The sequence below is a fragment of the Cetorhinus maximus genome, chromosome 32, assembly GCF_964194155.1.
Source record: "Cetorhinus maximus chromosome 32, sCetMax3.hap1.1, whole genome shotgun sequence".
NCBI lineage: Eukaryota > Metazoa > Chordata > Chondrichthyes > Lamniformes > Cetorhinidae > Cetorhinus > Cetorhinus maximus.
This window is the reverse complement of record NC_135910.1, coordinates 5,252,841-5,279,750: the sequence shown is the minus strand read 5'-3', so window position 1 is coordinate 5,279,750 and position 26,910 is coordinate 5,252,841. Positions and strand designations below refer to the sequence as shown.

The following is a 26,910-nucleotide window of genomic DNA, read 5'->3' as shown; positions in this document are numbered from 1 at the left end:
AAAATGCTGGAAATACTCAGCAGATCAGGCAGCATCTGTGGAGAGAAACAGAGTTAATGTTTCAGGCCAGTGAACTTTCATCAGAATTTGATGATGTGCGTTTAAAACTTGCCAGCAGTCTTGGTCATAGGACCTTATATCCGTAAGTCTCCATTTGTTTTGGACAGTCAGGTCGTGGCATCTACCATGGCCTCTGACAAATGTCATACTCAGGATTAGATGTTGCCTCCTCCCTCAACCTTATGGGGATCTTTCCCCTTCTTAGCCTTTGCTTCTCTCCTTGGTCTACTCCTGTTCCTGTTTCTTATTTTCTTATTAAGGCAGAGGTGGATTGATTCTTGTTAGGCTAAGGTTTCGGGGGTTAGATGGGAATGTGGAATTCAAAACACAGACAGATCAGCCATGACCTTACTGAATGGCGGAGCAGGCTCGAGGGGCCGAATGGCCTACTCCTGCTCCTCTCTCTTCTGTCCTTGTTCTTCTCTATGTTCTTCGATTCAGCAGCATGTTGCTGGTGAACTCTGAACTCCAGGTGGAGGGACTATGTTGAGGTGAGGAACAAGGCTGACAGCCATTGAACATTCAGATGGCAGGTGAAGCTGTTGCATTCCATGAACTTCACCTCCGAATGTTCATGAGACACCGCGTTGACTCACGCACTGGGAGTTTGAACGGTACAGGCAGTGCCAGCAACTGTGCAACTTTCTCTTGGGTCTTCGTTAGCTTTGAAGGGGATGGTCCCTGTCCACAGAGCACACCCAGAACACGAAATATCAATGTGGCTGCCCTGCAATGAGGAGGGGGGTGGGAGTGGGGGTGGGAAGCAGTATGGAAACCGCTGTATCTTTGGGGGTAGAATGCTTATATGTGAATTCGGAAGAAAGTGCTGCTCCTTATTCTGACTGAAACTGAAATTCTGAGGGCTCTGGTCACTGAGACCAGTACAGCCTCCCATCAATTCATTGAAACTATGACCAAGTCTTTCCACCTACTCCAGCATGATGCCACTACCAAACACACCTTCCCTTCACACCCCTGTCGGGATTCCGTAGGGACCGTTCCCTCCGGGACACCCTGGTCCACTCCTCCATCACCCCCTGCACCTCAACCCCCACCTCCCACGGCACCTTCCCATGCAACTGCAGAAGGTGCAACACCTGCCCCTTTACTTCCCCCCTCCTCACCGTCCAAGGGCCCAAACACTCCTTTCAAGTGAAGCAACATTTCACTTGCATCTCCCTCAATTTAGTCTACTGCATTCGCTGCTTTCAATGCGGTTTCCTCTACATTGGAGAGACCAAACGCAGACTGGGTGACCACTTTGCAGAACACCTTCGGTCTGTCCGCAAGCATGACCCAGACCTCCCTGTCACTTGCCATTTCAACACTCCACCCTGCTCTCATGCCCACATGTCTGTCCTTGACCTGCTGCATTGTTCCAGTGAAGCTCAACGCAAACTGGAGGAACAGCACCTCATCTTCCGACTAGGCACTTTACAGCCTTCCGGACTTAACATTGAGTTCAACAACTTCAGATCATGAACTCTCTCCTCCATCCCCACCCCCTTTTTGATCCCTTTTTTCAAATATTTATCTTTTAATTTTTACATATATATATTTCTTCCCCACCTATTTCTATTATTTATAAAATTTATTTCCATTCATTGTTTTATTCCCACCTTTTAGCCTATTTTGATCTTTTCTCCCACACCGTCCCCTCCCCCACTCCAGCCCCACTAGGGCCATCTGTCACTTGCTCATCCTGCTTTTCTACTCTCAATGTCACTATTAGCACCCCCTTTAGCCAGTATCACCATCCCTTCCACCTTTTGTTTATGACATCTTTTGCAATCTCTCCTTTGCCTCCCCCTATCACTGGCCCTCTATCCAGCTTCACCTGTCCCACCTCCCCCCCCACCTTAAACAGTATATATTTCACCACATTTTTACTTCTCTTTAGTTCTGAAGAAGAGTCATACGGACTCGAAATGTTAACTCTGACTTTCTCTCCACAGATGCTGTCAGACCTGCTGAGTTTTTCCAGCAATGTTTGTTTTTGTTTCAGATTTCCAGCATCTGCAGTATTTTATTTTAACCAAGTCTTTCACCCTGGATATAAAATCACAGTAAGATTTATGAGGCTGAGAGCTCTGTGTTCCTCCAAGTCCAGCCTCTTGCATATCCCCAGTACTCATCGCTTGACCCTTGATGGCTGTGCCTTCAGCTGTCTGGGCCCCAAGTTCTGGAATTCCCTCCTTAAATCTCCACACCTCTCTACCTCTCTCCAGGCAGTCCTTAAAACTGCCCTCAGTGTCTCTTTATGTGATTCAGTGTTAAATGTAGTTTAGTTCTGTTGAAGGGTCGTGTGGACCCGAAACGTCGACTCTTTTCTTCTCCACCGATGCTGCCAGACCTGCTGAGTTTTTCCAGGTAATTCGATTTTTGTTTTAAATTTAGTTTGATGACGCTGCATTAGAATGTCTTGGGGCATTTTACTCTGTTATGGGTACTATATAAACATCCATTGCTGTTGCTCTTTACTTACAAACTTACATAGTGTTAGCAGAAATTAAAACACATTTTGTAGCTGAAGCTCAGCCAATCACTCACACAGGAACAGTACACCATTACGTTGCCCAAGAATAAACAATAATTACATCTTACTCTGCATTTCAATGCAAAATAAATCAACATTGGAAAATCATTTTTTTCTTAATTAAAAAAATGATTAAATCTGTGTAAGGAACATATATTTTTATTTTCTGTTGGATTGTGGATTAAAATTACAATGGCTGCAGTTTGAAAGACATGTCCACTGGAACAGGATGAGAGATGTATACAATGTTGCAATCCTGGAACAGAGTGTGCCATGAAAGGCAGGATGGTGCCAGAAAGGAGTCCTGGACTAAGGGAGCTGCCTGACAACAGCATTTTAATCAGCTCCTGACCAGGTGACCAGGTTTTGTGTGAGAGCTCCTAGCCAGAAAGGAACAAGACCTAAAACCGCTTTTACCTGTGTGTAGAAGATTCCAGTAATTCCACAATAATAGCTAGCTGTTAATTTTTTCTCTGAAAACCCCTGTCAAGAGGCAAAGGGGAAAAGCACTGTTAGAGACATTGAAAGGCAGGTGCTCAATCAGTGAACTAAATACTGAAAGTGCTGGAAGACCACCTCATGTCATCAACAAGAACTGAAAAGAATTTGGAAGACATCAACCAAAATCAACCCATCGAGTCCTGTATCCCAGAATTGGTGCTATTGAACTATTTTATCCCACCCTTGAAATCATGTTTTTGTGTGTCTTATGTGTCTTGTGTGTATATAGGGATTTAACAAGGGGGTAGAGTTTAAGTTATAGTGTTAGAAATGAGCAGTTCATATTTCTTTCTTTTGCCACTGGTTAACGATAGTTTGTTCAATAAACAGTTATTTACTTATTAAGTTTACAAACCTGGTGCTCGTATTCTGTTAACATAAATTAAACAGTTCGGTAGAATTGGGGAAATTTGGTGGTTTGGTCAAATCTTTTTTGCATTTGTGGTGGCTCGGGGAACAGTGGGGCTTGTTATTACAGCGCACTGTCCGCAGTGAGTCGTGCCAACTGACAATATTACAACCAATACCAAAGCAAAATACTGCAGATGCTGGAAATCTGAAATAAAACAGAAAATTCTGGGAATACTCAGCAGGTCCGGAAGAATCCGGGAAGAGAGAAAGAACAAAACAAAGAAAAGTACAGCACAGGAACAGGCCCTTCGGCCCTCCAAACCTGCACCGATCATATTGCCCGTCAAACTAAAACATTTTGCACTTCCGGGGTCCGTATCCCTCTATTCCCATCCTCTTCATGTTTATGTCAAACTGCCTCTTAAACACCACTATCGTACCTGCTTCCACCACCTCCTCTGGCAGCGAATTCCAGACACTCACTACCCTCTGTGTAAAAAACTTGCCCCGCACATCTCCTCTAAAGTTTTCTCCTCTCACCTTAAATCTATGTCCCCTAGTAATTGACTCTTCCACCCTGGGAAAAAGCTTCTGACTATCTACTCTGTCCATGCCACTCATAATTTTGTAAACTTCTATCAAGTCACCCCTCAATCTCCGTCGCTCTAGCGAGAATAATCCGAGTTTCTCCAACCTCTCCTCATAGCTAATAACCTCCAGACCTGGCAGCATCCTGGTAAACCTCCTCTGCACCCTCTCCAATGCCTCCATATCCTTCTGGTAATGTGGTGACCAGAATTGCACGCAATATTCCAAGTGTGGCCTAACCAAGGTTCTATACAGCTGCAGCATGACTTCTCAGCTTTTATACTCAATACCCCTGCCGATGGAGGCAAGCATGCCATATGCCTTCCTGACTACCTTATCCACCTGCGTTGCCACTTTCAGTGACCTGTGGACCTGTACACCCAGATCTCTCTGCCCGTCGATGCACTTAAGGGTTCTGCCATTTACTGTATAATTCCTACCTATATTAGACCTTCCAAAATGCATTACCTCGCATTTGTCTGGATTAAACTCCATCTGCCATTTCTCCGCCCAAGTCTCCAACCGATCTATATCCCATTGTACCCTTTGACAATCCTCTTCACTATCTGCAACTCCTCCAACCTTAGTGTCATCTGCAAACTTACTAATTAGCCCAGTTACATTTTCCTCCAAATCATTTACGTATACTACAAACAGCAAAGGTCCCAGCACTGATCCCTGCGGAACTCCACTAGTCACAGCTCTCCATTTAGAAAAGCACCCTTCCACTGCTACCCTCTGTCTTCTATGACCGAACCAATTCTGTATCCATCTTGCCAGCTCACCTCTGATCCTGTGCGACTTTACTTTCTGTACCAGTCTGCCATGAGGGACCTTGTCAAAGGCCTTACTGAAATCCATGTAGATAACATCCACTGCCCTTCCATCATCGATCATCTTTGTCACTTCCTCGAAAAACTCGATCAAGTTAGTGAGACACGACCTCCCCTTCACAAAACCATGCTGCCTCGCACTAATACACCCATTTGCTTCCAAATGGTAGTAAATCCTGTCACGAAGAATCTTCTTCAATAATTTCCCTACCACTGACGTAAGGCTCACCGGCCTGTAATTTACTGGATTATCCCTGCTACCCTTCTTAAAAAATGGAACAACATTGGCCATTCTCCAGTCCTCTGGGACCTCACCTGTAGCCAGTGAGGATACAAAGATTTCTGTCAAGGCCCCAGCAATCTCCTCCCTTGCCTCCCTCAGTATTCTGGGGTTGATCCCATCTGGCCCTGTGGACCTATCCACCTTAATATTCTTCAAGATGCCTAACACCTCCTCTTTTTTGATCTCAACATGATCCAGGCTATCTACACACTCTTCCCTAGACAAGTCAACTGCTAAGTCCTTCTCTTTGGTGAATACTGATGAGAAGTACTCATTTAGTATCTCTCCCATTTCTTCTGGCTTCACACACAAATTCCCACCTCTGTCCCTGAGTGGGCCTACCCTTTCCCTGGCTACCCTCTTGCTTTTTACATATGTATAAAAGGCCTTGGGATTTTCCTTAATCCTGGTTGCCAGTGACTTTTCATGACCCTTTTAGCCCTCCTGACTCCTTGCTTAAGTTTCTTCCTACTTTCTTTATATTCTCCACAGGCTTCATCTGTTCCCAGCCTTCTAGCCCTTACAAATGCTTCCCTTTTCTTTTTGACTAATCTCACAATATCCTTCGTTATCCAAGGTTCCTGAAACTTGCCATGCTTATCCTTCATTCTAGCAGGAACATGCCGGTCCTGAATTCTTATCAACTGACGTTTGAAAGCCCCCCACATGTCAGTTGTTGATTTGCCCTCAAACATCCACCTCCAGTCTAGATTCCTCAGTTCCTGCCTAATATTGTTATAATTAGCCTTCCCCCAATTAAGCACCTTAACCCGAGGACTCCTGTTATCCTTATCCACCAGTACCTTGAAACTTACTGAATTATGGTCACTTTTCCCGAAATGCTCCCCTACTGCAACTTCGACCACCTGGCCGGGTTCATTCCCTAATACCAGGTCCAGTATTGCCCCTTCCCTAGTTGGACTATCTACATATTGTCTCAGGAAGCCCTCTTGGATGTACCTTACAAATTCTGCACCATCCAAACCCCTAGCACTAAGTGATTCCCAGTCAATATAGGGAAAGTTAAAATCACCCACCACAACAACCCTATTGCTTTTACATCTTTCCAAAATCTGCCTACACAACTGTTCCTCAATCTCCCGCTGGCAATTGGGAGGGCTATAGTAAACCCCCAACATTGTGACTGCACCCAGAAAGAGAGTTAATGTTTCAGGTCTGAGACCTTTCATCAAAACTGAGAAAAGTTTGAAATGTGATAGTTTGTTTTTGTATTTTATAAAATAAAGGCACCAATTACTCATAAGAGATTGTGTAAACACGTTGTGGGTTCATTTATTGAGACTAGACACATGAGAACAGATATATAGAGGTATAAAGCTTGAAGACATGAGTTGCAGAGCTGTGTGTATGTGCTCTGCTGAAAAGCAAAAGTGAAACCAAAAGTGGATCACATGACACATTTCCTTTCAAGTGATGTCATGCTGCAATAAAAGGCAATTTACAGGAGGGAGGGTTGGGAAAAAGAACAAAAGGGAAGGTCTGTGATAGGGTGGAAGACAGGAGAGATGAAATGACAAAATGAATGGTGGTGCAAGGCTAGAGAGAGTGATAATGGGACAAGTAAAGAAACATGTGTCTCGAGCAGGTGTGAATAGCAGAATGATGAACAGCTGCCACCCTAAAGCAAAAAATGAGAAATAAGAGTAAAACCAAAACCTGCAATGAAACAAATTTGGGGTGGGGTGGTGGAGAGGTGAGATTTTGATCTGAAATACAGCAAATAGCAATGTGATAACGATTAGGTTTTTTTTTAAACTATAAAGGTTTGCTTAGAAATTCCATTAAACTCAACCTTGTAGAGTTTAGATATATATTAACATAAAATAGCTGTTTGAATATGCGTTATCGTATAATAGGCCTGCGGGAAGGAATGGCCTGTAAATCAATCCCCAACACACAGAACCACATGAATTTTTCTAGCGGATTGATGACAGAGTGTCTGGGATTTGGATGCAACAATGAAGGAATAATGGGTTTTGTGTAATAATTATCTAGCAAAGATAAGGAAGTGAAGGGCATTAAATGCAGTCAATAATTAGAGAGGAGAATGTTCACAGATAATGATATCAATACACATGCGTGTGTGTGTAGAGGGCTGGAGTTGAAGAACGCAACTATGGTATATTAAAGGAACATGCTTACACACTAAGCACATGCAGGTAGAACACACTTATGTATGAGCTTTGCACTCAGGAGTGTAGATAAACCTATAAAGGTACAGCACACTTTTACTAATCTCACAAGGCGTTAATGTCGAGTTGACAGTCCTCCAGGATTGTCCTCGAGTTTCCAGAAGTTGAAGAATAATCTCCAGGACATTGCAACGAGCAAAACCCAGTAGAAAGATCATAGGAAGATAAAACTAAACGGTGGTTATTTTGGGCATTTCCTTTGAACATGTTCATTTATTAGTTGTGACAAATATTGAAAATGAGGAAAAGTACTGTCTTACTAACCTTCGCTTTCAGGTTCCTACCCCTGTTGGCAACCATGGACTCCCATTGGATTGGTCCATGATTATGCTGGGCAAAGTACTGCAGTGGTTTGCTATCGCCTTCTGCAGTTTGGATGACCAGGAAACTCTCCCGCTCTTACCGCTTGCAATCAGATGTTTTGGAAGGATTTACAGGCTGATAATCAACCTGTTAGGCTATGTTAGGAACACACCTTCCGTGGCTGAGTCCTTAAGTGTGACTTTAACCCAGAGCTTCTGGTCCAGAGGTAGGGACACTACCACTGCGCCACAATATCTCCACGTCTCACTAACAGTCAAGATTAAAGCAATTGGGTAACAAAGGGCCTGTTCTCTTCCCAATTGGCCATGCCCCTGGAACACATTCAACCAGAATCGGCAACTACATAAGTAGTCAAGAGGACATTACTTGCAAACTACTTGATGAGTCCTTAGCTCGGGAGGATAGTGACGTTGATTTTATCAGTACTGCTTGCTATGGTTTATTTATTAATAATGATTACTAATCAATGTCTCACCGCCTCAAGTTTATGTACCTATGAAAGGGAAGGATAAGGATTATCTTGAGATGTCAGAAAGAGAAACTTGCCTGAGTTTAAAAGGTTATGACAGAATAGTCACCCGCGGAACACTGATAAAATGCTCTTTGTAGTCAACGAACTGGTTTGCTTTAATGAGATAAGAAGACTTTGCCTACCATTAGCCAATATAAACCATATACTATAAATCAATATAAACTTCAATAAGAATAAGTAATAAAGATTTGATTATGAGGTGGAATATTTATATCTATGATTACGTGTTTAGTTTCATCCTTAATAAACCTCACTGTTTTGAGCTCCCTGCAGACTCTCTCCATAATTAAAAAAAAGCCTTTCACAGCAGTTAACCCCCTCCAAAGGGACACGAGTCCTCGGTATTGCAGATTAATTTATTTTGTTTTGAGATGGTGTGAAATGCTATGGGGATTATTAATGGCCGTAGCAGCTGAGAGTTCAAGTGATTTGATTCAACAGTTCAAGGAAAAAAAAAGAGTAACTAAGGTCCAAGGAGCACTGAATGTGTCTCTAGCTGCTCCCGATTTAACCTTTGAAAATGAGAACTTCAAAAGGTGAAATGTTGGATTGAAAGAAAAAGTGCAAACTCTTCCTTCAAGCATCATTTTCAAGAAGGGTCCCCGACCCCTATAGATTATGTTGAGAGTTTTACACTGACATCAAAGTCGTTCCTCAATTTCACGAACAGCAGTTAGACCCCATCCCACTCCCTCAAACCCAGTCACTGCTCCACACTCCGCCCACCTGCCCAGCCCCGATGATTAGGTCCACTACATTCCTCATTGCCATTCCTGCAGCATCACTGGGCCAAAATCCTGGAACTCCCTTCCTAACACCAATGCGGATGTATCCACACCAGATGGACTGCAGTGGTGAAATGGCAGCAGCTCGCTAGCACCTTCTCAAGGACAGTTAGGAATGAGCAATAAAAGTTGGCCTTGCCAGTGCCATTCACATCTGGTGAATCAATCAGAAACATGAGGGTCTCTTTTCTACTTCAGAACCAGTATTTTAATGTACCGCCTCTTAAGACGCACGTGTGGAGTTTCGATGTTGAGGCTGGTTTTCCAGTCTGCAACACTCGTTGTTTCAAGGTCAGACTCCACCGCTTTGGAGTCTGGGTTGAATTGGGAGTAATTGTGAATGACTGAGCTGGTGTCTGTTCCAATGATTACCCTAGGAACACTGCTTCCCCCACTGGTAAATGCAGCAAGAAACTGGTTAAGCATGTGAACACTCCCTAAACAAGTGAGACTGGATTGCTGTGCAACAATTGGCACTGAATCCATAATTTGTAACTGGGAATCAATAATTAAAGCTGCGTCAGAGTTAATGAGTGACTGTTGAGTGTAATTAAAGTGACTGCAGTTATGTTAAATATCAGGGAAACTCTTTTCGAGTTACCAACAGTCACAGATTGCAACTTCTTTCGAGTACAATCACAGTTCTTGGTTTTCCAGGAGTGGGACATGAACCCACAACCCTCTGATTCAAAGGCGAGGGTGCTATGAACTGAGCCACGTGGATTGTGGTTAAGAACATAAGAACTAGGAGCAGGAGTAGGCAATTCAACCCCTCCAGCCTGCCCCGCCATTCAATACGATCATGGCTGATCTCATTTTGGCCTCAACTCCAATTTCCCGCCCTCTCCCCATAACCTTTCAACTCGTTACTAATTAAAAATTTGCCTATCTCCTTAAATATATTCAGCGTCCCGGCATCCACTGCACTCTGAGGTAGTAAATTCCACAGATTCATGACCCTTTGAGAAAAGTAATTCCTCCTCATCTCTGATTTAAATCTGTCACCCCTTAGCCTAAAACTATGGCCTTTCGTTCTAGAATGCCCCACAAGGGGAAACATCTGCTCCACGTCTACTTTGTCTATCCCCTTTAGCATCTTATATACCTCAATTAGATCTCCTCTCATCCTGCTAAACTCTAGCGAATATAGGCCTAAACTGCTCAATCTCTCATAAGACAAGCCCCGCATCTCTGAAATCAATCTAGTGAACCTCCTCTGAACCACCTCCAATGCAACTACGTCCTTCCTCAAGTAAGGGGACCAAAACTGTGCACAGTACTCCAGGTGCGGTCTCACCAATACCTTGTACAGTTGCAACAACACTTCCCTATTTTGAAGGTGATCCAGCTAAACACAAGGTGTTTATGAAGTCCTGCTTAAGATTGTGCACCAAACTCTTGGAAGGCTTGAGGTACTCTTGCTACATGTTGGTCATTTTGATTTATTTTTAAAGGGATTTAAAAGTTAATTCAGCCTTATTGGGCCACATTGGGTTAAGCTTGGTAACGAAGAGCACATTTTGATCTAGTGGTCTAAACAGATCGGAGCCCGGTAGAGTGCGGGAAGGTCCGCTGTGATTTCTGTGGCAGCAACTGCAGGTATCTTCTTATTGCATTGCTCTGACTGAATCCCAGAGTAAAACTTCTTCAAGAGTTAATACAATAAGCAGGAAGTGGATAAATGATTTAACAAAAAATGGGGTTTAATCAGAATTTAATTTGTCGGTATTTCCTTTTATGTGCCTGAGACAGGGCCAAGGAACAATACTTTTCATCTCAAGTGAAACAAATAAAAACTAAATTCTGTCTTTCCCCAACAAGATTGAGCCCCACACGTTACAAGAGATATGAAGTGATATCAATCAATGATGGTTTCCATTTTAATCGGAATTTCATCGCCTAGGGTTGTATGTTGTTCACTGTTGGAGTCCTCTTAGTTGTACAGGTACCTGTGGTGTCGTAACTTAAATTAGGAATGTCAGGAAGTGGGAAAAACTTGTCCTTATGAATAAAATGTTTGAAAATTGGCCATAGATCAAAAATCTTATGAAGAAAGGTTGAACGGGTTATACATAACCCATTGGAGTTTATAAGAATGAGGTGCGATCTTGTTGAAACACACAAGATCCTGAGGGTAATTGTTAGGGTGGATACTCAAAGGATGTTTCCTCTCATGAGAGGGACTAAAATCAGGGGGATCAGAGTTTTCTCCCTTTTAAGACAGGGATGAGGAGAAACTTTTTCTCCACAAGGGTCATTGCTGTGTGGAATTCGCTTCTCCAGAAAGTAGTGGAGGCTAGGTATTTGACTTTATTTGAGGCAGAGTTCGACACATTTTTGTTCAGCAAGGAAGTCAAAGGTTACGGGAGGCAGATAGGAAACGGAGCCGAGACCACAACCGGGTCAGCCATTATGTTATTGAATGGTGAAGGAGGCTCAGGGGGCCAAATGGCCGACTCTTGTTCCTATGTTCCTTTCAAAGATGATGTAGACCCTTTTAGGCTGAAATTTAATTAAAACTTGACTGGAAATCATATTTATGACTTCAACTCTATCAAGACATTTGTACATTTTGTTTTTTACATTCAACGGACTGCAGCAAGTTCTATAAATCCACTGAATGCAGTACATCACCATTAAATACACGTTTCTATAAACGGTTTGGTCTTGGGAATCAGGAAAAGTCAACTGCATTTATATGGCGTCTCAAAGCATTTTACAGCCAATTAAGTACTTTTGAACTGCAGTCACTAATAATGTATATAAAAAGCCAAAAGTTGCAGACTGAAAAAAATGACACACATTAATCTATATTGAATCAATTTGCCAAAGGGATGCATTTTGTCAGAAGGGGTGAGGGGTAAGGCGGAGGGGCAAAGGGATCCAGGATTTCTGATTCATAAATTATTAAAATCAGCAATATGGGTTAAGAAAGCTGCAAAGCACTGGGATTCATTTCGAGAGGAATCATTTTTTAAAATGAGGCTGTGATGGGATGTGGGTCTCACAGGCAAAGGCCAGCATTTGTTACCCATCCCTTGAGCTGAGTGGTTTGCTAGGCCATTTCAGAGGGTATTTTAAGGGTCAACCGCATTGCTGTGGATCTGGAGTCACATGTAGGCCAGACAGCAGATTTCCGTCCCTAAATGGGCATTAGTGAACCAGATGGGTTTTTATGGTAATCGATGATAGTTTTATGCTAACCGTTACTGAGACTAGCTTTCAATTCCAGAGGACAGTCATTGAATTTAAATTCCACCAGTTGCCGTGGTGGGATTTGAACCCAAATCCCCAGAGCATGGGCCTCTGGATGACTAGTCCAGTGACGTTACCGCTACGCTACCATCCCCTCTGAAAAGCAGGGAAATTATGCTAAACTTAAAAAGAAGCTGTGTCAGGGCAAGAGTACTGGGTTCAGTTCAGGGCTGCTTATTACTAAAAGGATATTAAGGCACTGAGGAAAAAGAATGACTAGGATGACTCCAGGTTATAGCTTTGAGGAAAGGCTGGACAAGCTGGGGCTCCTCTTTAGGAAAAAACCTCAAAGGTAACCTAATTGAGGTCTTTAAAATTATGAAGCGGTTCGATAAGGTCGACTTAGAGAAGACATTACCCATTTGTGGTGGGAAAGCGAAAGTAGGGGCAGTTTAAGAACAAGAAATGTGAGCAGGCTGCCATTCAAACCTGCCCCAACTCCACCTTCCTGCACTAACACCGTATCCCTTAATTCCATTCATAGCAAAAAAAGTCGATTGACCTTTATTTTCTTAGAATACTCAATAACTGAGCTTCTACAGCACTGTGGAAGCGAATTTCAAAGATTTACAATCCTTTGAGTGGAGAAAAATCTCATCTCAGTCCTAAGTGGCTGAACCCTTATCCTGAGATTGGGACCCAGATTGGCCAGCAGCAACATCTCCCCAGCATCTACCGGTCAAGTCCCCTCAGGTTCTAAGCTGCAATGAGATCATCTCTCAACCGTCTAAATTCTAGGGAATATAGGCCAAGTCTACTCAATCTCTCCTCTTGGAACCATCCTCACATCCCAGGAATCAATCTAGTGAACCTTCATGGCATGCCAAGTTCATCCTTCCATAGGTATGGAGATCAAAACCGTACACAGGACTCCAGGTGTGGTCTGACTAAAGCCCTATATAATTGCAGTAACTTTTTTTACTCTCATACTCCAATCATTTTTATGATAAAGGTTAACATACCGTGTGCTTTAATCACTTGATGTGACTTGTGTATAAGGAGACCCAGGTCCCTCTGGATATTAATATTTCACTATCTCTCACCTTTCTAAAAATTATACTGCTTTTCTATCTTCCCTTCCAAAGTGGTTAACATCTCACATTCCCACATTATATTTCATTTGCCACATTCTTGCCTACTCATCTATGTCCCTTTGTAATAAAGACAGAAAATGCTGGAAAAACTCAGCAGGTCTGACAGCATCTGTGGAGAGAGAAACAGAGTTAACATTGCAAGTCTGTATGACTCTTCTTCAGAGATAAAGAGAAGTAGAAAGCAATGGAATTTATACGTTTAAGCGGGGAGTGGAGGTAAAGCAGGATAGAAAGTCAACGATAGGTGGGGGCTGAGGAGAGATTGACAAAAGATGTCATGGACACATGACAAAGGGAATGTTAATGGTAGTGGTGAAGACCAAAAAAGGTGCTGATAGTGGCATAAAGGTAAGAAAGCAGAATGAGTTAATTCCATCATATTTTTACTTCTCTTTAGCTCTGAAGTTGTGTGGACTTGAAACATTAACTCTGTTCCTCTCTCCACAGATGCTGTCAGACCAGCTGAGTTTTTCCAGCATTTTGTTTTTATTTCATATTTCCAGCATCCGCAGTATTTTGCTTTTATATTTGTCCCTTTGTAGCCTCTTTGCTTCCTTCCTCAGAGCTTATTTTACCACCTTTTTGCAATCCAAATTCAGTGGATATCGGTCCCCTTTTACCTTTCTTATATCCTAAAAAAACATCCAGAGATTTGCCAAACACAACTTCCCTTTCATAAATTGTGTTGACTCTGCCCAATCACATGATGTGTGTTTGTCACGTCCCTAATAGATTCTAGCAATATCCCGCTGACTAATGTTAGGCTAATTGGCCCATAGTTCTGTTTACTCCCTCTCCTTTTTTGAATTGTGGGGTTAAAGCGTGTGCTACTTTCTAAGCTTTGGGGATAGTTTCAGAATTGAGGGAGTGTGAGAAGTCTGCACCACAGCAGGGTGCAAGAACTCCACACAGGTGCCGAAACTTGTCACAGAGATGCCACAAGAGCAGTTGACAAAATAAAACGCTGGAGCAGAAGAAAGTAACTTGGAGAGATTTCAGTTGATGCTTTATTGTTTTCATATGGCTAAGGATGAGCTTCATTTGACTGTTCTGTGATGGACACCAAGTCCAAGTTGCCCCAGGGAGCACTGTACGTCCTTAAGCGGTTACAAATAGAATCAGTAAAACTTTACATCCACTGACCCTCCCTGAATCCTATGGAATGACTGAATAACACTAACTTACCAACTACATTAGCAGTGTATGTACATATCAGCACACTAAACTATAGAACCTCGTAGTAGGAATATATGTCACTGTGAAAATCAGGGTGCTTCAAACACAACCCAAGTCAGAAACATGGAAAAATATTTTGTACATAATTATTCACTGTGAAACTTGCAATAACGAATCTCAAGTGATGGAAAGATTCAAGGTCATACATGAAAAAAAGTCTTTTAAGAAAGTTTTTTTTCCTCTTCGGTTCCATTGGAAAACTGCACCATTTTAAATGGGTTCAAGGATACAATATACAGTGTAACATGCAAAAACAATGCACTGCATTAACTGCACGCCAACCAGTTCATAAAAACAAAACTTGCTTCTTAAACCGAGGAGAAACGGCACCTCCTTAAACTATTACAGACAATTCTCAAAATAAAAGGAATTCTTAAAATCTTTTTCTTTACTTTTCTTTTTCTTTAAAAAAAAAACCTTTTACCAAGCCATAGACGACCACATTGTTCTGGGGTCCCCAGCAGCACACACTGGAGCGAGAGGATAGTTCGAAGAACAAAGAGAACCACAGGCCATTCAGGTTCGCAAATAACATCATGAGGCAGCTCCGCTTCCTGTGGGGACAAAAGGTGGCAGCCACCCAGAAGGGGCTGGAAGAGGCTGTCGGAACTGCCTTTAACTGTAGCCACCGGCCACTGTCTGTCCGCTGCTATTGTCCACTCTGGAAGGAAACTGGAAATCTAACTCAAATAATAATCCTTCAATTTGATCTTAAACGTGAGGCTGACAAGCACTTGATTTGGAGTCTAGTTCAGGAGCTCTACTTCATGCGTACTGAAGGTTCAAGTATAACAGGGACTACAAGTCTCGCTTTATTAAAACTCCACTTTGCATTAATCCTCGATGACTATTGGTTCTTCATTCATGGGCTGCCTGGGCTGCTGCGACGCAGAAGATGCGCGTCCTTGTCGGATGAGAATCTGTCTGTAGGGCTGACGCGCTGCTCGTTTCATATCTACTGGGCCCAGCATCTTACGCACTTTCCTAGTTTCAAGAAAAAAAAGACACTAAATAAAACTGCATTTGGCACAACTGACAAGCTTTCCAAGTCAAAGTAGCAGTTTCAGTTGGGTTTTGATCGGAGAGGCAAGAATCCAGTTGTTGTCTCAAGTCAACTACCTAGAAGCTATTCTGTTTCCTCACATCCTTTCCCAGTGTGTCTTTAAGTCCTGCTGGGTGGCCCGCAGTACAGCATCCTCACTAACAAGGGTGTAAAGTCCAAGCTTTTAAACATGACCATATCAATATTCTGTATTCCCCGAGGAGGCCCCTTGACAACCTGTCTCGCTGTTGGAGCTTCTCCACTCTTTTCTCATGGCTCATTTTACAGTGTTCTCTGTTCCAATTCTAATACAGGTTTATTCTTTGTGATGTTGTGACGAGCACTGATAGGTGATCTGAGCAATGTGATGTAATGGCAAAGTATTGTCCACATGGATCCAGGGAGCACTGCATCAATGTGGGATAGAATAAAGCATGTACATTAAGACTGTGCAAACTGCTTTCATAGCCCTATCCTCTGCTTTTTCCTGTCACCCATTCACATACTCTGGCCAGAGCTTAGTGCTTCGAGCCATATCTTACCCCACACTGCCCCTATATCCAAGTATTTACCTCAACTTCAAACCGTTATCCACTTTCCCTTAAAACATGCAATGGTCTCTGCCTCAACCACTCCCTGTGGAAAAGAATTCCCCATTCCAAAAACGCACCATTACCACTGATGATTCTAAATTGCTGACCATTCACCCCCAAGCCGTACAAAGTCATTCCCCATTCATTCTTTCAAAACTCTTAACTTTAAAACCTGTCATGACATCGCTTAGCCTTCTCTGCCCCAGTGGAAATGGTCTCAGTGCTCATGCTTCTCCTTACAGCTGTCATTTCCTATCCCTGCATCATTCTGGTGAATCTGTGCTGTGCTGTAATCTGCTCTCTATGGCTTTAATGCCCTTCCTATAATGGGGTGCCCAAAACCACACGCACTCACTGTGCCAGGACCAGAGTTTGCACAACAGTACAAGTGGCTGAAGGTGGAAAGTGATCTTCCACAGGGATCAGTGCTGGGACCACAGTTGTTCACCCGTTTACATAAACAGTTTGGCAATCGGAAGCACCATTCCAAAATTTGCAGGTGACACCAAATTGGGGGGGGTAAAACAGTTAATATTGAGGATGGTGGCAAAAGATGTTAATAAACTTGCAGAATGCGCATTTAAATAACAAATTAATTCCAGCGCAGTTGAGTGCGAGGTGATGTATTTTGGTATGAGGGCAGCTTGGGAAACAGGAGTCAAAAATGAAGCGGAGGAGTAAAGGGATTTAATGGTACAGAGGAACAATAATGCATAAACAAAGGTCTATCCCAGCCTGTTCCACACAATTGTGATACCTTGCGTGCATCACAATACAGACACAGACTTCACCCCAACCAAAACCGTGATCACCTGAGTGATGCGTTTGGGGTTTGGGTGGGGTGGGGAGGGGAAAATGGGGAAATTCCTCTCCAATCCAATCTCGATTGGGACGTTAAATGCAAGCGAGTCACTAATAAATTCAATAGGGGACTCGGGAGAAACATCTTCATCCAGAGTGTGGTTTGGAATGTGGAACTCGTTACCACAAGGAGTAGTTGAGGCAAACAACTTGAAGGAGAAGAGAGATAGTGGTCTTTATCCACCCACTGGTGTTGTCAGCAGGTCTGAATCCAAATCCACATGGTGCTTCTTTACAACGGAGAGAGTAAACAATGCTTTTTTTTTAAAAAAAAATTCTTTCATGGGATGTCGGTGTCGCTGGTAAGGCCAGCATTTGTTGCCCATCCCTAATTGGCTTGCTAGGCCATTTCAGAGGGCAGCTAAGAGTCAGAAACATTGCTGTGTGTCTGCAGTCACATGTAGGCCGGGTAAAGCAGCTTTCCTTCCCTAGGGATGATTTTACAATGATGGCTTTTTACAACAACAATAATTACTGGGGGCTGGTTTTATATTCCGGATTTATTAATTTAAATTCCACCAGCTGCCATGGTGGGATTTGAAGCCGTGTACCCAGACCCACGGGGTTACTAGCCCAGTGACATTACCATTATGCCACCGTCTCCCGTACAGTAGTACACCTTCCGTTAAGCCTGGATCTGATTTTCTGATTTCAGCATGAGCTTAATTTATGTTGAATCACATTGATCTAGTAATTTAAAAAAAAACACATTTACCACTAATCTATCATCTAATGAGCAACGCTGTTGGAGATCGAGGGTTCAAGGCGGCTGCTGTGCCAGCGACGCCCACACCCCAGGAAAGAATTTTTTTTTAAAATGAGGAGGAGGAGCAAGTGCAAATTGCAGCTCACACTTCAAACCCCGACATAAATAGGAGGTCGTACTAATAGGAGTGCTTCACTAAGCTGAGCAGGCCGGCTATTGACTGCGAAGCTGCTGGGCTGGCTGTAGGTAAAATAGGATAAAAATGGTAATTACCGAGTTTCATCTGTCGCTATGAATAGAACATCGTCAGGTGCGTCGATCCAATTCATCCTCCTGCCCTTCATTGGTGGAAGGGACCCAGGCTTCAGCACTTTGGAGTTTCTTGAATATGGTTTCCCATTAATCATGTAGCCCCGGTTAATGGCAGTCTGTCACAGGACACAAACGATTAATACTCAGGAATACAAGAAGTGGACCGGCAAAGTGGGCAGAGGGAAGGGGAGACGGGGTGAGGAGCAGGGGGAGGGGAGACAAGGCGGGGAGCAGGAGGAGGGGAGATGAGGTAAAAACAGCCCAAAGACCCATTGATTCCCCAGCGGCGCTGTGTAATTATCACCATTTGAAGACAATGTTTGGAGGTTATACAACCAGACACCTGCACACAAACTGAACCTCCCCAACTTGCGGTGGATGGAGCCTAGAATCCCACTACAGCACTGGGAAAGACGACAGCTTCTGGCTGGTTCCAGTGATACTGCACTAGAGCACAGAATAGAGGCAGATGCTCATGTCTGTGGTAAGGCTCTAAATCCAAACGTTTGCATGTCACACCAAACTCGTATTTCCCCAGTGACTATTGAGCATCAGAGACAGGACACCTGAGGAACCTGATCTGTACTTGGCAGCCAAGAACATAAAAAATAGTAGACCATATGGCCTGTCGAGCCTGCTCTGACATTCAATATGATCATGGCGGACCTTCAGCTTCAACTCCACTTTCTCACCCACTCCCCATATCCCTCAATTCCCTGAGACACCAAAAATCAGTCTATCCCAGCTTCAGCTGATCCACAACTCTCTAGGGTAGAGTATTTCAAAGATTCACAACCCCTTGGGTAAAGAAATTTCTCATCTCAGTTCTAAATGATTGACTCCTTATCCTGAAACTATGCTCCCTTGTTCCAGATTCCCCAGCCCTGTCAAGTCCCTTCACAATCTTGAGTGTTTCAATGAAATCACCTCTTATACTTCTAAACTCCAGAGAATATAGATCCAATTTACTCAGCCTCTAATCATAGGACAACCCTCTCATCCCAGGGGCCAATCTACTGCACTTTCGCTGTACTGCCTCCAATGCAAGCATATCTTTTCTTAAATATGGAGACCAAAATTGCACACAGCATTCCAGGTGTGGCCTTACCTCTGCCCTGTACCACACTGTAGCAAGACTTCTTTATTCCTGTACTCCAATCCCCTTGCAGTAAAGGCCTACAAGCCATTTGCTTTCCTAATTGCTTGCTGCGCCTGCATGCTAGCTTTTTGTGTTCATTGTAGGAAGTACAACCAAGTCTCTCTGAACAACATTTGCAAGTTTCACACTTTAAAAAAATATTTTGCTTTTCTATTCTTACGACCAAAATGAATAACCTCACCCATCCCCACATTATATGCCATCTGCCACCTGGTTACCCACTCACTTAACCTGCCTGTATCTCTTTGCAGCCTCTTGGTATCCTCCTCACAGCTTGCATTCCCACCGAGCTTTGTATCATCAGCAAACGTAGATATATTACTCTCTGTCTCTTCGTCTAAGGCATTAATGGCGATTGTAAATAGCTGAGGCCTTGCAGCAGTCCACAGCCTGCCAATTGAAAATGTCCTATTTATCCCCACTCTTTGCTTTTTGCCCATTGACCAATCCTCTATCCATATTAATATACTACCCCCAACTCCATGAGCCTTTATATTGCCAATTAGCTTTTTGTGTGGCATCTTTTCGAATGCCTTTTGGAAATCCAGGTATACTATATCTACTGATTCCTCTTTACCTACCCTACTGGTTACATCCTCAAAAAACTCTAATAAATTTGTCAAACAGGATTTTCCTTTTGTAAAGCCATGTTGGCTTGTACTAATCACACTACAATTTCTAAGTGCATTGTTAAGACACCTCAAGAGATTCCAGCAGTTTCCTGATTGAAGGTTGTTTTCACTCTCGCTCCTTTCTTGAATAACAGTGTTAGTGGGACCATTCCAGAATTGAGGATTTTGGAAAATCATAACCAGCGAATCCAATATCTCTGCAGCTACCTCTGTTAGAACCCAAGGGGATAAGCAATCAGGTCTTGTGGACTTGTCAAATTTTAGACCGTTGAGTTTTTCCAGACCTTTTTCTTTGCTGATATTAATTAGCTTAATTTCCTCAATGTTGGAGAGTTTCTAGATAGGCAGTAAACCGGTTTTGTGATTCTTATGATCTGAAATCAGGGTGGGGTTATTTGAATTATTTTACGCCTCTGCTTCACTGGCTAAAAGGGAAATGAACAATCTTTGCAAGACTGGGCAGTTGATGCACTTTTCTGGGTTTGGGACTGAGGTACATGTTGAGCACAGAAGGTCTGTTTTACTCTGTATCTAACCCCGTGCTGTACCTGTCCTGGGAGTGTTTGATGGGGACAGTGTAGAGGGAGCTTTACTCTGTATCTAACCCCGTGCTGTACCTGCCCTGGGAGTGTTTGATGGGGGCAGTGTAGAGGGAGCTTTACTCTGTATCTAACCCCAGGCTGTACGTGCCCTGGGAGTGTTTGATGGGGGCAGTGTAGAGGGAGCTTTACTCTGTATCTAACCCCGTGCTGTACCTGCCCTAGGAGTGTTTGATGGGGATAGTGTGGAGGGAGTTTTACTCTGTATCTAACTCTGTACTGTACCTGCCCTGGGAGTGTTTGATGGGGACAGTGTAGAGGGAGCTTTACTCTGTATCTAACCCCGTGCGGTACCTGTCCTGGGGGTGTTTGATGGGGGCAGTGTAGAGGGAGCTTTACTCTGTATCTAACCCCGTGCTGTACCTGTCCTGGGAGAGTTCGATGGGGAAGGTGTAGAGGGAGCTTTATTCTGTATCCAACCTTGTGCTGTAGCTGCCCTCGGAGTGTCTGATGGGGACAGTATAGAGAGTTTCACTCTGCATGTAACCCTGCGCTGTACCTGTTCTGCAAGTGAGTATTTGATGGGGACAGTGGGTGTCTGAAATGGGATCCCACATATGCAAGAAAAATATTTAAAAAGCTGTATAAAAACGTGACATTCATCATGTGTAATAAACACTTACCATTTGTCTAACTTGTCCATGATTAGCTAAACGTGAAGCAAGAAGAACAGGATCAGTAACGTGTTTGATGATTACACAATAACAAGCCTGTCTCATCTCCAACTGTGCAGCAGGGGAAAACAGTTTGCAGACAAATACACTGTGCAGTGAGCAAATGTTCATACATGCTCTGGGGAAACCAGTCTGGTGTGTGTCATTTCTGCTTCTTTCCCTGATTGAAATGTCCACACCTGAAAAGATTCTGCACCCAGGCTCCATCAATGGGTTTTCTTAGCATGAAGTGTGTTTAAATACCCAGGGCCTCAGTGCTAATGATCAAACTCATGCTAAATGCACTGCCAATGGTCGTGGATTGCATATTTCAACTAGTTTCCTCATCTTGTCAATGAGTTCAACCTCCACGGACCATGCAGGAATTACCATCACCCCCTCTACCGCCGAGAGCTCATCAGTGACAGCGTCCATGAAAGCAACGCAAGCAATTCACAGCAGTCTACCTACAGTCTTTCTCAGAGGTAGGTCACCAGTTTGTTCCTTGGCACAGGAAGGAATGAGACATCAATATGAAGCAAGACGGAGCACTGACACATTTCCTTCAAACCTAGTCATTTGATCTGTCGAGGCTTGATGCCCAGGAGTTACATCAGGGACATCATCCAGGGTTCCTGCTCCTGATCACCCTGCTGTCAAGTGCAGTTATGCAGATGAGGATAGCATGATAGTCTTGCTCGGTTGAAACAACAGACAGCAACTGGCGCCCGTGGAATTGTACCTTGGTAGAGGATGATGGGCAGTACACCAGAGCTCCAAGATGTGTCTGACAATGAACAGAAAGGAATTCTGTACATGGTGGCTCAACTTCAGAATAATGAGGCATCTATCAACCAACCCCCACACGCAGTTAGGAAGGATGCAGTGCAGCACATGGGCTGGGGCAGTGCTGAAACTGGATAGTCAGACAGCAAAAAAAAAGCAAGAAGCTAGCTGCATACTGTGCTGAGTGACATTAATAAAACCATTTACGGTTTAAAAATCATTGGTGTGGGAGGTGACGGGAAATGAATCAGGTTAACCTGAGACCAAGACCTCTGAACACAGGGGAATAGTTGTCCTGGACACTTTCTCCTGTAGAATGCAGTTATCAGGAACTGTAAGCGAAGATGAAGGAAAAGACTGGTTGATTCCTCCTTTAATTGGAATTCAGTTCCTATCTCCTCTGGTTTGCTGTGCTCACAAAGTTAACACAACTGCAGCCCAGCCTTACCCCCAGTTCAGCAGTACGACACAGCATGTTTCTTAATCCACAGACTGCTGCCTACACTCACAGCTCATCTGAGCCACTATAGCAACTTTCTCACCCCATTTCCCCTCAATGTAAGGCCATTTTGTTTTTTTTTAAATAAAACCTTTAACGAAAGTTCTGAACCAAAATTCAAGAGTCTCCGACTACAGCAGGGATCCTGGAGCTGCAGCTCTCTGACATTCAAGCTTATTGTATAATTTATTAAACTATTCAGCTCTCATTAATTCACAAAAGAAAATATTCTCTCACACACGCACATTTTGAAACTTTAATAGATTGTGGAGTTTGACGTGGAAAGGCTGAGAGTTTCCCATATTTACTTAACTTAGATCGAGCAGAATTGAGTAGGCACATTTCATACCTCACTAATGAATTCCCACCATAATTCTCAATTGTTCTAAATGAATTACATTCCACAAGTAAAAACCTGGCTTCCAGGTACAGCAGCACGGCTGAAAGCATGCATCACATTTCCACCAAGTTCACCTCCTGGTTTTGAACCCGCAAATTCCTGTTCCTCCCTACCCAGGCACCTCCAAAGCAAATGGCTGATTCCGGACACAAACGTGGGCATCGAAATGTTGCAGAACTTCAACGCGCATCCCTCTGGGGACAGCTGTACCAAGGAATTACTGTTGAATGTGGGGATTGAAAATTGTAGGCGGCGATGAAAAGCAGGTCTGGCTTGCTTATGCACTCCATCCACCCTCTGCCTATCTTTACCTTCTGAATCAGGCCCAAGCATTGTAAATTTATTCCAGGAATGAATGTGGCTAACTCTCCCACCCCGGTCCCAACTCTTCTGGGGTAGTTTACGGGTGGTGGTGGGATAGCTCCATTGTGCGGACTCCCCTAGAGCGTGCATTCTGTGCATTACACACTGCTGCACAAATCCCACAGCAACAATAGAAGTTGGAGAGCTCACTGAAGTTTCTCCAAATCCAGCAATAAATTCATGTAATAAGTTAAGATATAAAGCACAAAAAATCCCACCAAACAGCTCACTTTGCGACAAGCTTTCTTATGCTACCTGGTACAGTTTGTCAGATGGGGGGAGTTAGGTTAGACAATGGCCGAGTACCTGAGGCCTGGGTTCAAGTCCAGCCTGGACAAATAGAATGAAGCCTCCTCAGTTGGAAGGATCCTATGAGAGATGAGCTTGGGGCACTGAGCATGGGTGAAAGCACAAACTCCCCCATTGGCCATTTCACCCTGAACAAACACAGAAAGACGGGCGTGGGAAATGGAGGAAAACATCACTGGTACAATGAGGGGTAAGTTTCTGGGGTTGGAGCAGATAGGAGGGGATTTACTGGAACTATAAGTTGTGACCTGGGCTACTTGATGCTGATCCTCAACACTCCCTGGAAGAATAAGGGATGAAAATGGCAGAATTGTTGAATGCTAAACAGAGGAGTGGCCGTTGGGATTGATGGGATGATGGGCCCAGTGGATTGCCTCATCATTACCTTGTGCAACAACTGATTTCCAAAACTGCAGTAGGCTATTCTCAAATCAAAATACAGCGCATTTCATTCAGACTTATGGGATAATGACTAACTAACAGACACAAGGTGACACCATTCAAGCGAGAATACGCACATAACACATACAATACAGTGACTAACTCATGGTTCTATGATTCATCACCCAAATGTCCTTCATGTAACCACTGCCCAGCTCATTATATGGTTAGCAAGGAGTGAGGGAACTGGTTTGCACTGCATTTAAAGATTTGAGGAACAAAGTCACTGCATGGTATATATCTCACACACACACAATAACAAACAGCAAGGGAGTTAAAAGCAGTTGCATAAATCATGGGGATTTGGTGCCACTGAACTTTATAACTGCCTTGCAGCTTCTATTGTACAGGAAATGGGACACAAATCTGTGAAAACAAGTAGGGCATAAGCCAGGAGCATGGCAAACCGATAACACTCCAAAACATCCATAGAACCATCTCAAAGAGCCAGGCAAACGAATTTAAAAACGGCCCCTTCTCCTGACCCCTTACCACCAACTCCAAAACCTACTATAGCTCCAGGCCCCTAAACCCACCCCTCCTGCTGTCCCAGCACAGGCTCTAAAACACAGCCCATGTTTGAAGTGAGAATCTGTTCTTTCCAGCCTCCTCCTGTTTGCTGCATTGGAGGCTCTGGCTGACTCTAGGATTGGTTCCACAGGCATCAGGAACCCTCCACTGGCTCATCCCCACTGAGCCAGCTCAAACAAGAGCCATCCCCCTTGTATGGCTAGACAGTGGGGGAAGACAGCTGAGCCAACCCATCTCTTGTTTCGCACCCACATATACACTTTCCAGGCTGGGAACTAATTAATGACCATGAGTGGAAACTCTGGCCAATCCCTACCCCGGTTTTCTGAGACCAACTGCAGTACCCACTTGCACCTCTGGCTCAGGTCAGCGAATGCAGCAGAGGCTGGGATTGAAGCATGAACCTTCTGCTTTAGAGTGTTCAGCGTCACACTATCTAACCAGCCATGAGGGAAGAAAAGCTCCACTGTGGCCCAGTGATTACCAGCAGTGTCCCTCACTTATTGTGCTGGGGCACAAGAGGTAGCAGTCCTGTATAGATGGCCACCAACTCTCTTACGAATTATTCTGCCCAACAGGGTGCCTGAGAGCAAACTGCACTGAAACAATTCAGCACAGGCCCTTGGCCAACATTTCCTGGCTGTTCAAGAACCTTCTGACTGTTGTATTACTGCAGGAATTTTATCTATCTATATCCTGACAAGGGCAGGCACAGCACTGCAATCGGTCCAGATCCTTCTCTCCTGCCCCTCCTCGGCTCTTGAAGATTAAGTACTTAGTCCAGAGAATGACACAGTAAAATCTGCCTGGGTAAAGTGTTGGCTAGGGACCCATTTGAATGGGGGAAGCAGCGTAAATCACTAGCAATCAAAACCACTTGCTCCTGATTGCGGGGCCGATTTGTTCTCAGGCAGCCTTACTGACGGGTCTCTCACTGCACAAACCAGCTTAAACACCCAAGGAGTTCTACAAGCCTTTTGTGTGAGATCCAACCAGAAGCCTCTAAGGTGTTTTGGCAGTTCTCAAACTGATCTGTGATCAAATGCCATGAGCAGGAGACTGTTTTGGAGGTTATCAAAGCAGGGGGATTTGCAAGGGGAGCAACAACACAAAGCACTCACGATGAGTGTGTAGCCGTGAGCACGACTGCGCGATTGTCTTACCCCTAAACGGCATCAACAGACGTTTCTTCATAGTGCCTGGTAAACAAGGACCAACAGACAGTGATGAAGAACAATATAGAATACCACATACAATTAAGCTGACTTAACATGCTCACCATGCGTCTAGCAAGGGTGAGCCATCTGGTAAACCAGTCCATATTAGCAAGTTGGAGTGTCGCAGTCTCACCCAAGCCCTCTGTGCAGTTTAAGCTACAACAGGAGTCATCAACAAACTAAGCAATTTGAACGGGAGAATTGTTGGGTCGGTGACATTGTGTCACCGCAGGCGGAGGCGTGCACTCCGATCCAAGATTCAGGCTCCATCACTCCAGCTCATGGTTTCCAGAGCTTCCAGTACAGAGCAGAAACCTGCACACAGCCTGGGCACGCAAGTCACAACGTTTGGTCTGAAGCCAGCGTGAACGGATTATTGCTAAGTAGCTCTCACTTCCTGCGTGAAATTCAGTATGACTCAGATAAATCACCAGCTTGGCGTTTACAGCACAAAGTGACGCTGTCGGAAAGGTCTGGAATTAGATCGGAGCTAGAGGTACGGGCTGCTGAGGTGGGTGATCGCGCAGCCCAGCTACCCGCTTATTCTGTACGATATACTGACCATCAATGCCATTGTGCTGCTCGTATCCTCGTTTGCCCAAAATAGTTGGCGAGCCATGGTTCAGGACAGGGGGCATCCTGGCAGGCGTCACACTGCCTGAATGTACAGCCAGACTGGAAACAGTCTTCACAGGTGGGTGGAGTTCTGCAGGGTAAAAGGACAGGGCATATCACACAACGCATTCAGAGATAATCCCAGCACAGTCCCAAAGATTACTGAAGGTACAGGCTCTCGCTGCGATACATGTTGGAAATCTGGAATAGAAACAGAAAACGATCGAAACGCTCAGCAATCGCTGCTAGATTTTGTTTTACTAAGGGCTACTGCTGGAAGAATTAGATCACAATATTCCAATTCATTCCAAGTATGACTCTTGCAGCTAACAGGCCAAATACTTTCGTCCCATCAGTTTCCAGTGGTTAGGAACATAGTTCCTCGATGTGATGAACCATTGTACAAACCCCAGGTTCCAACACTGTCTGCTTTTGACAAATTACACACCACAACACCATCAACGTAACTTTTGTGCGTGTGAGACTTGGTGGCTAATAAGCCAGATTGAACATGTGATTCAAAAACAGAATTACCTGGAAAAACTCAGCAGGTCTGGCAGCATCGGTGGAGAAGAAAAGAGTTGACGTTTCGGGTCCACAC

At 44.0% G+C, this 26,910-nt stretch overlaps 1 protein-coding gene across 5 annotated transcripts in view; it reads right to left on the bottom strand.

Moving 5' to 3' along the window:
• Positions 1-14,344: 14,344 nt before the first annotated feature.
• Positions 14,345-26,910, bottom strand: part of LOC144671312 (metastasis-associated protein MTA1-like) — a 99,648-nt gene continuing 87,082 nt past the window's right edge. For 2 of the 5 annotated variants that reach the window (XM_078533128.1, XM_078533129.1), the window contains 5 exons: positions 26,257-26,400; positions 25,599-25,676; positions 21,119-21,144; positions 18,067-18,221; positions 14,345-15,575 (listed from right to left, as the gene is read on the bottom strand). In XM_078533128.1, coding sequence (XP_078389254.1) covers positions 15,425-15,575; positions 18,067-18,221; positions 21,119-21,144; positions 25,599-25,676; positions 26,257-26,400 — 554 coding nt within the window. In that variant the 3' untranslated portion in view covers positions 14,345-15,424. Of the gene's footprint in view, positions 16,041-18,066; positions 18,222-21,118; positions 21,145-25,598; positions 25,677-26,256; positions 26,401-26,910 lie in introns of all 5 variants that reach the window. The other 3 variants (XM_078533131.1, XM_078533132.1, XM_078533130.1) reach the window with 3 other exon arrangements.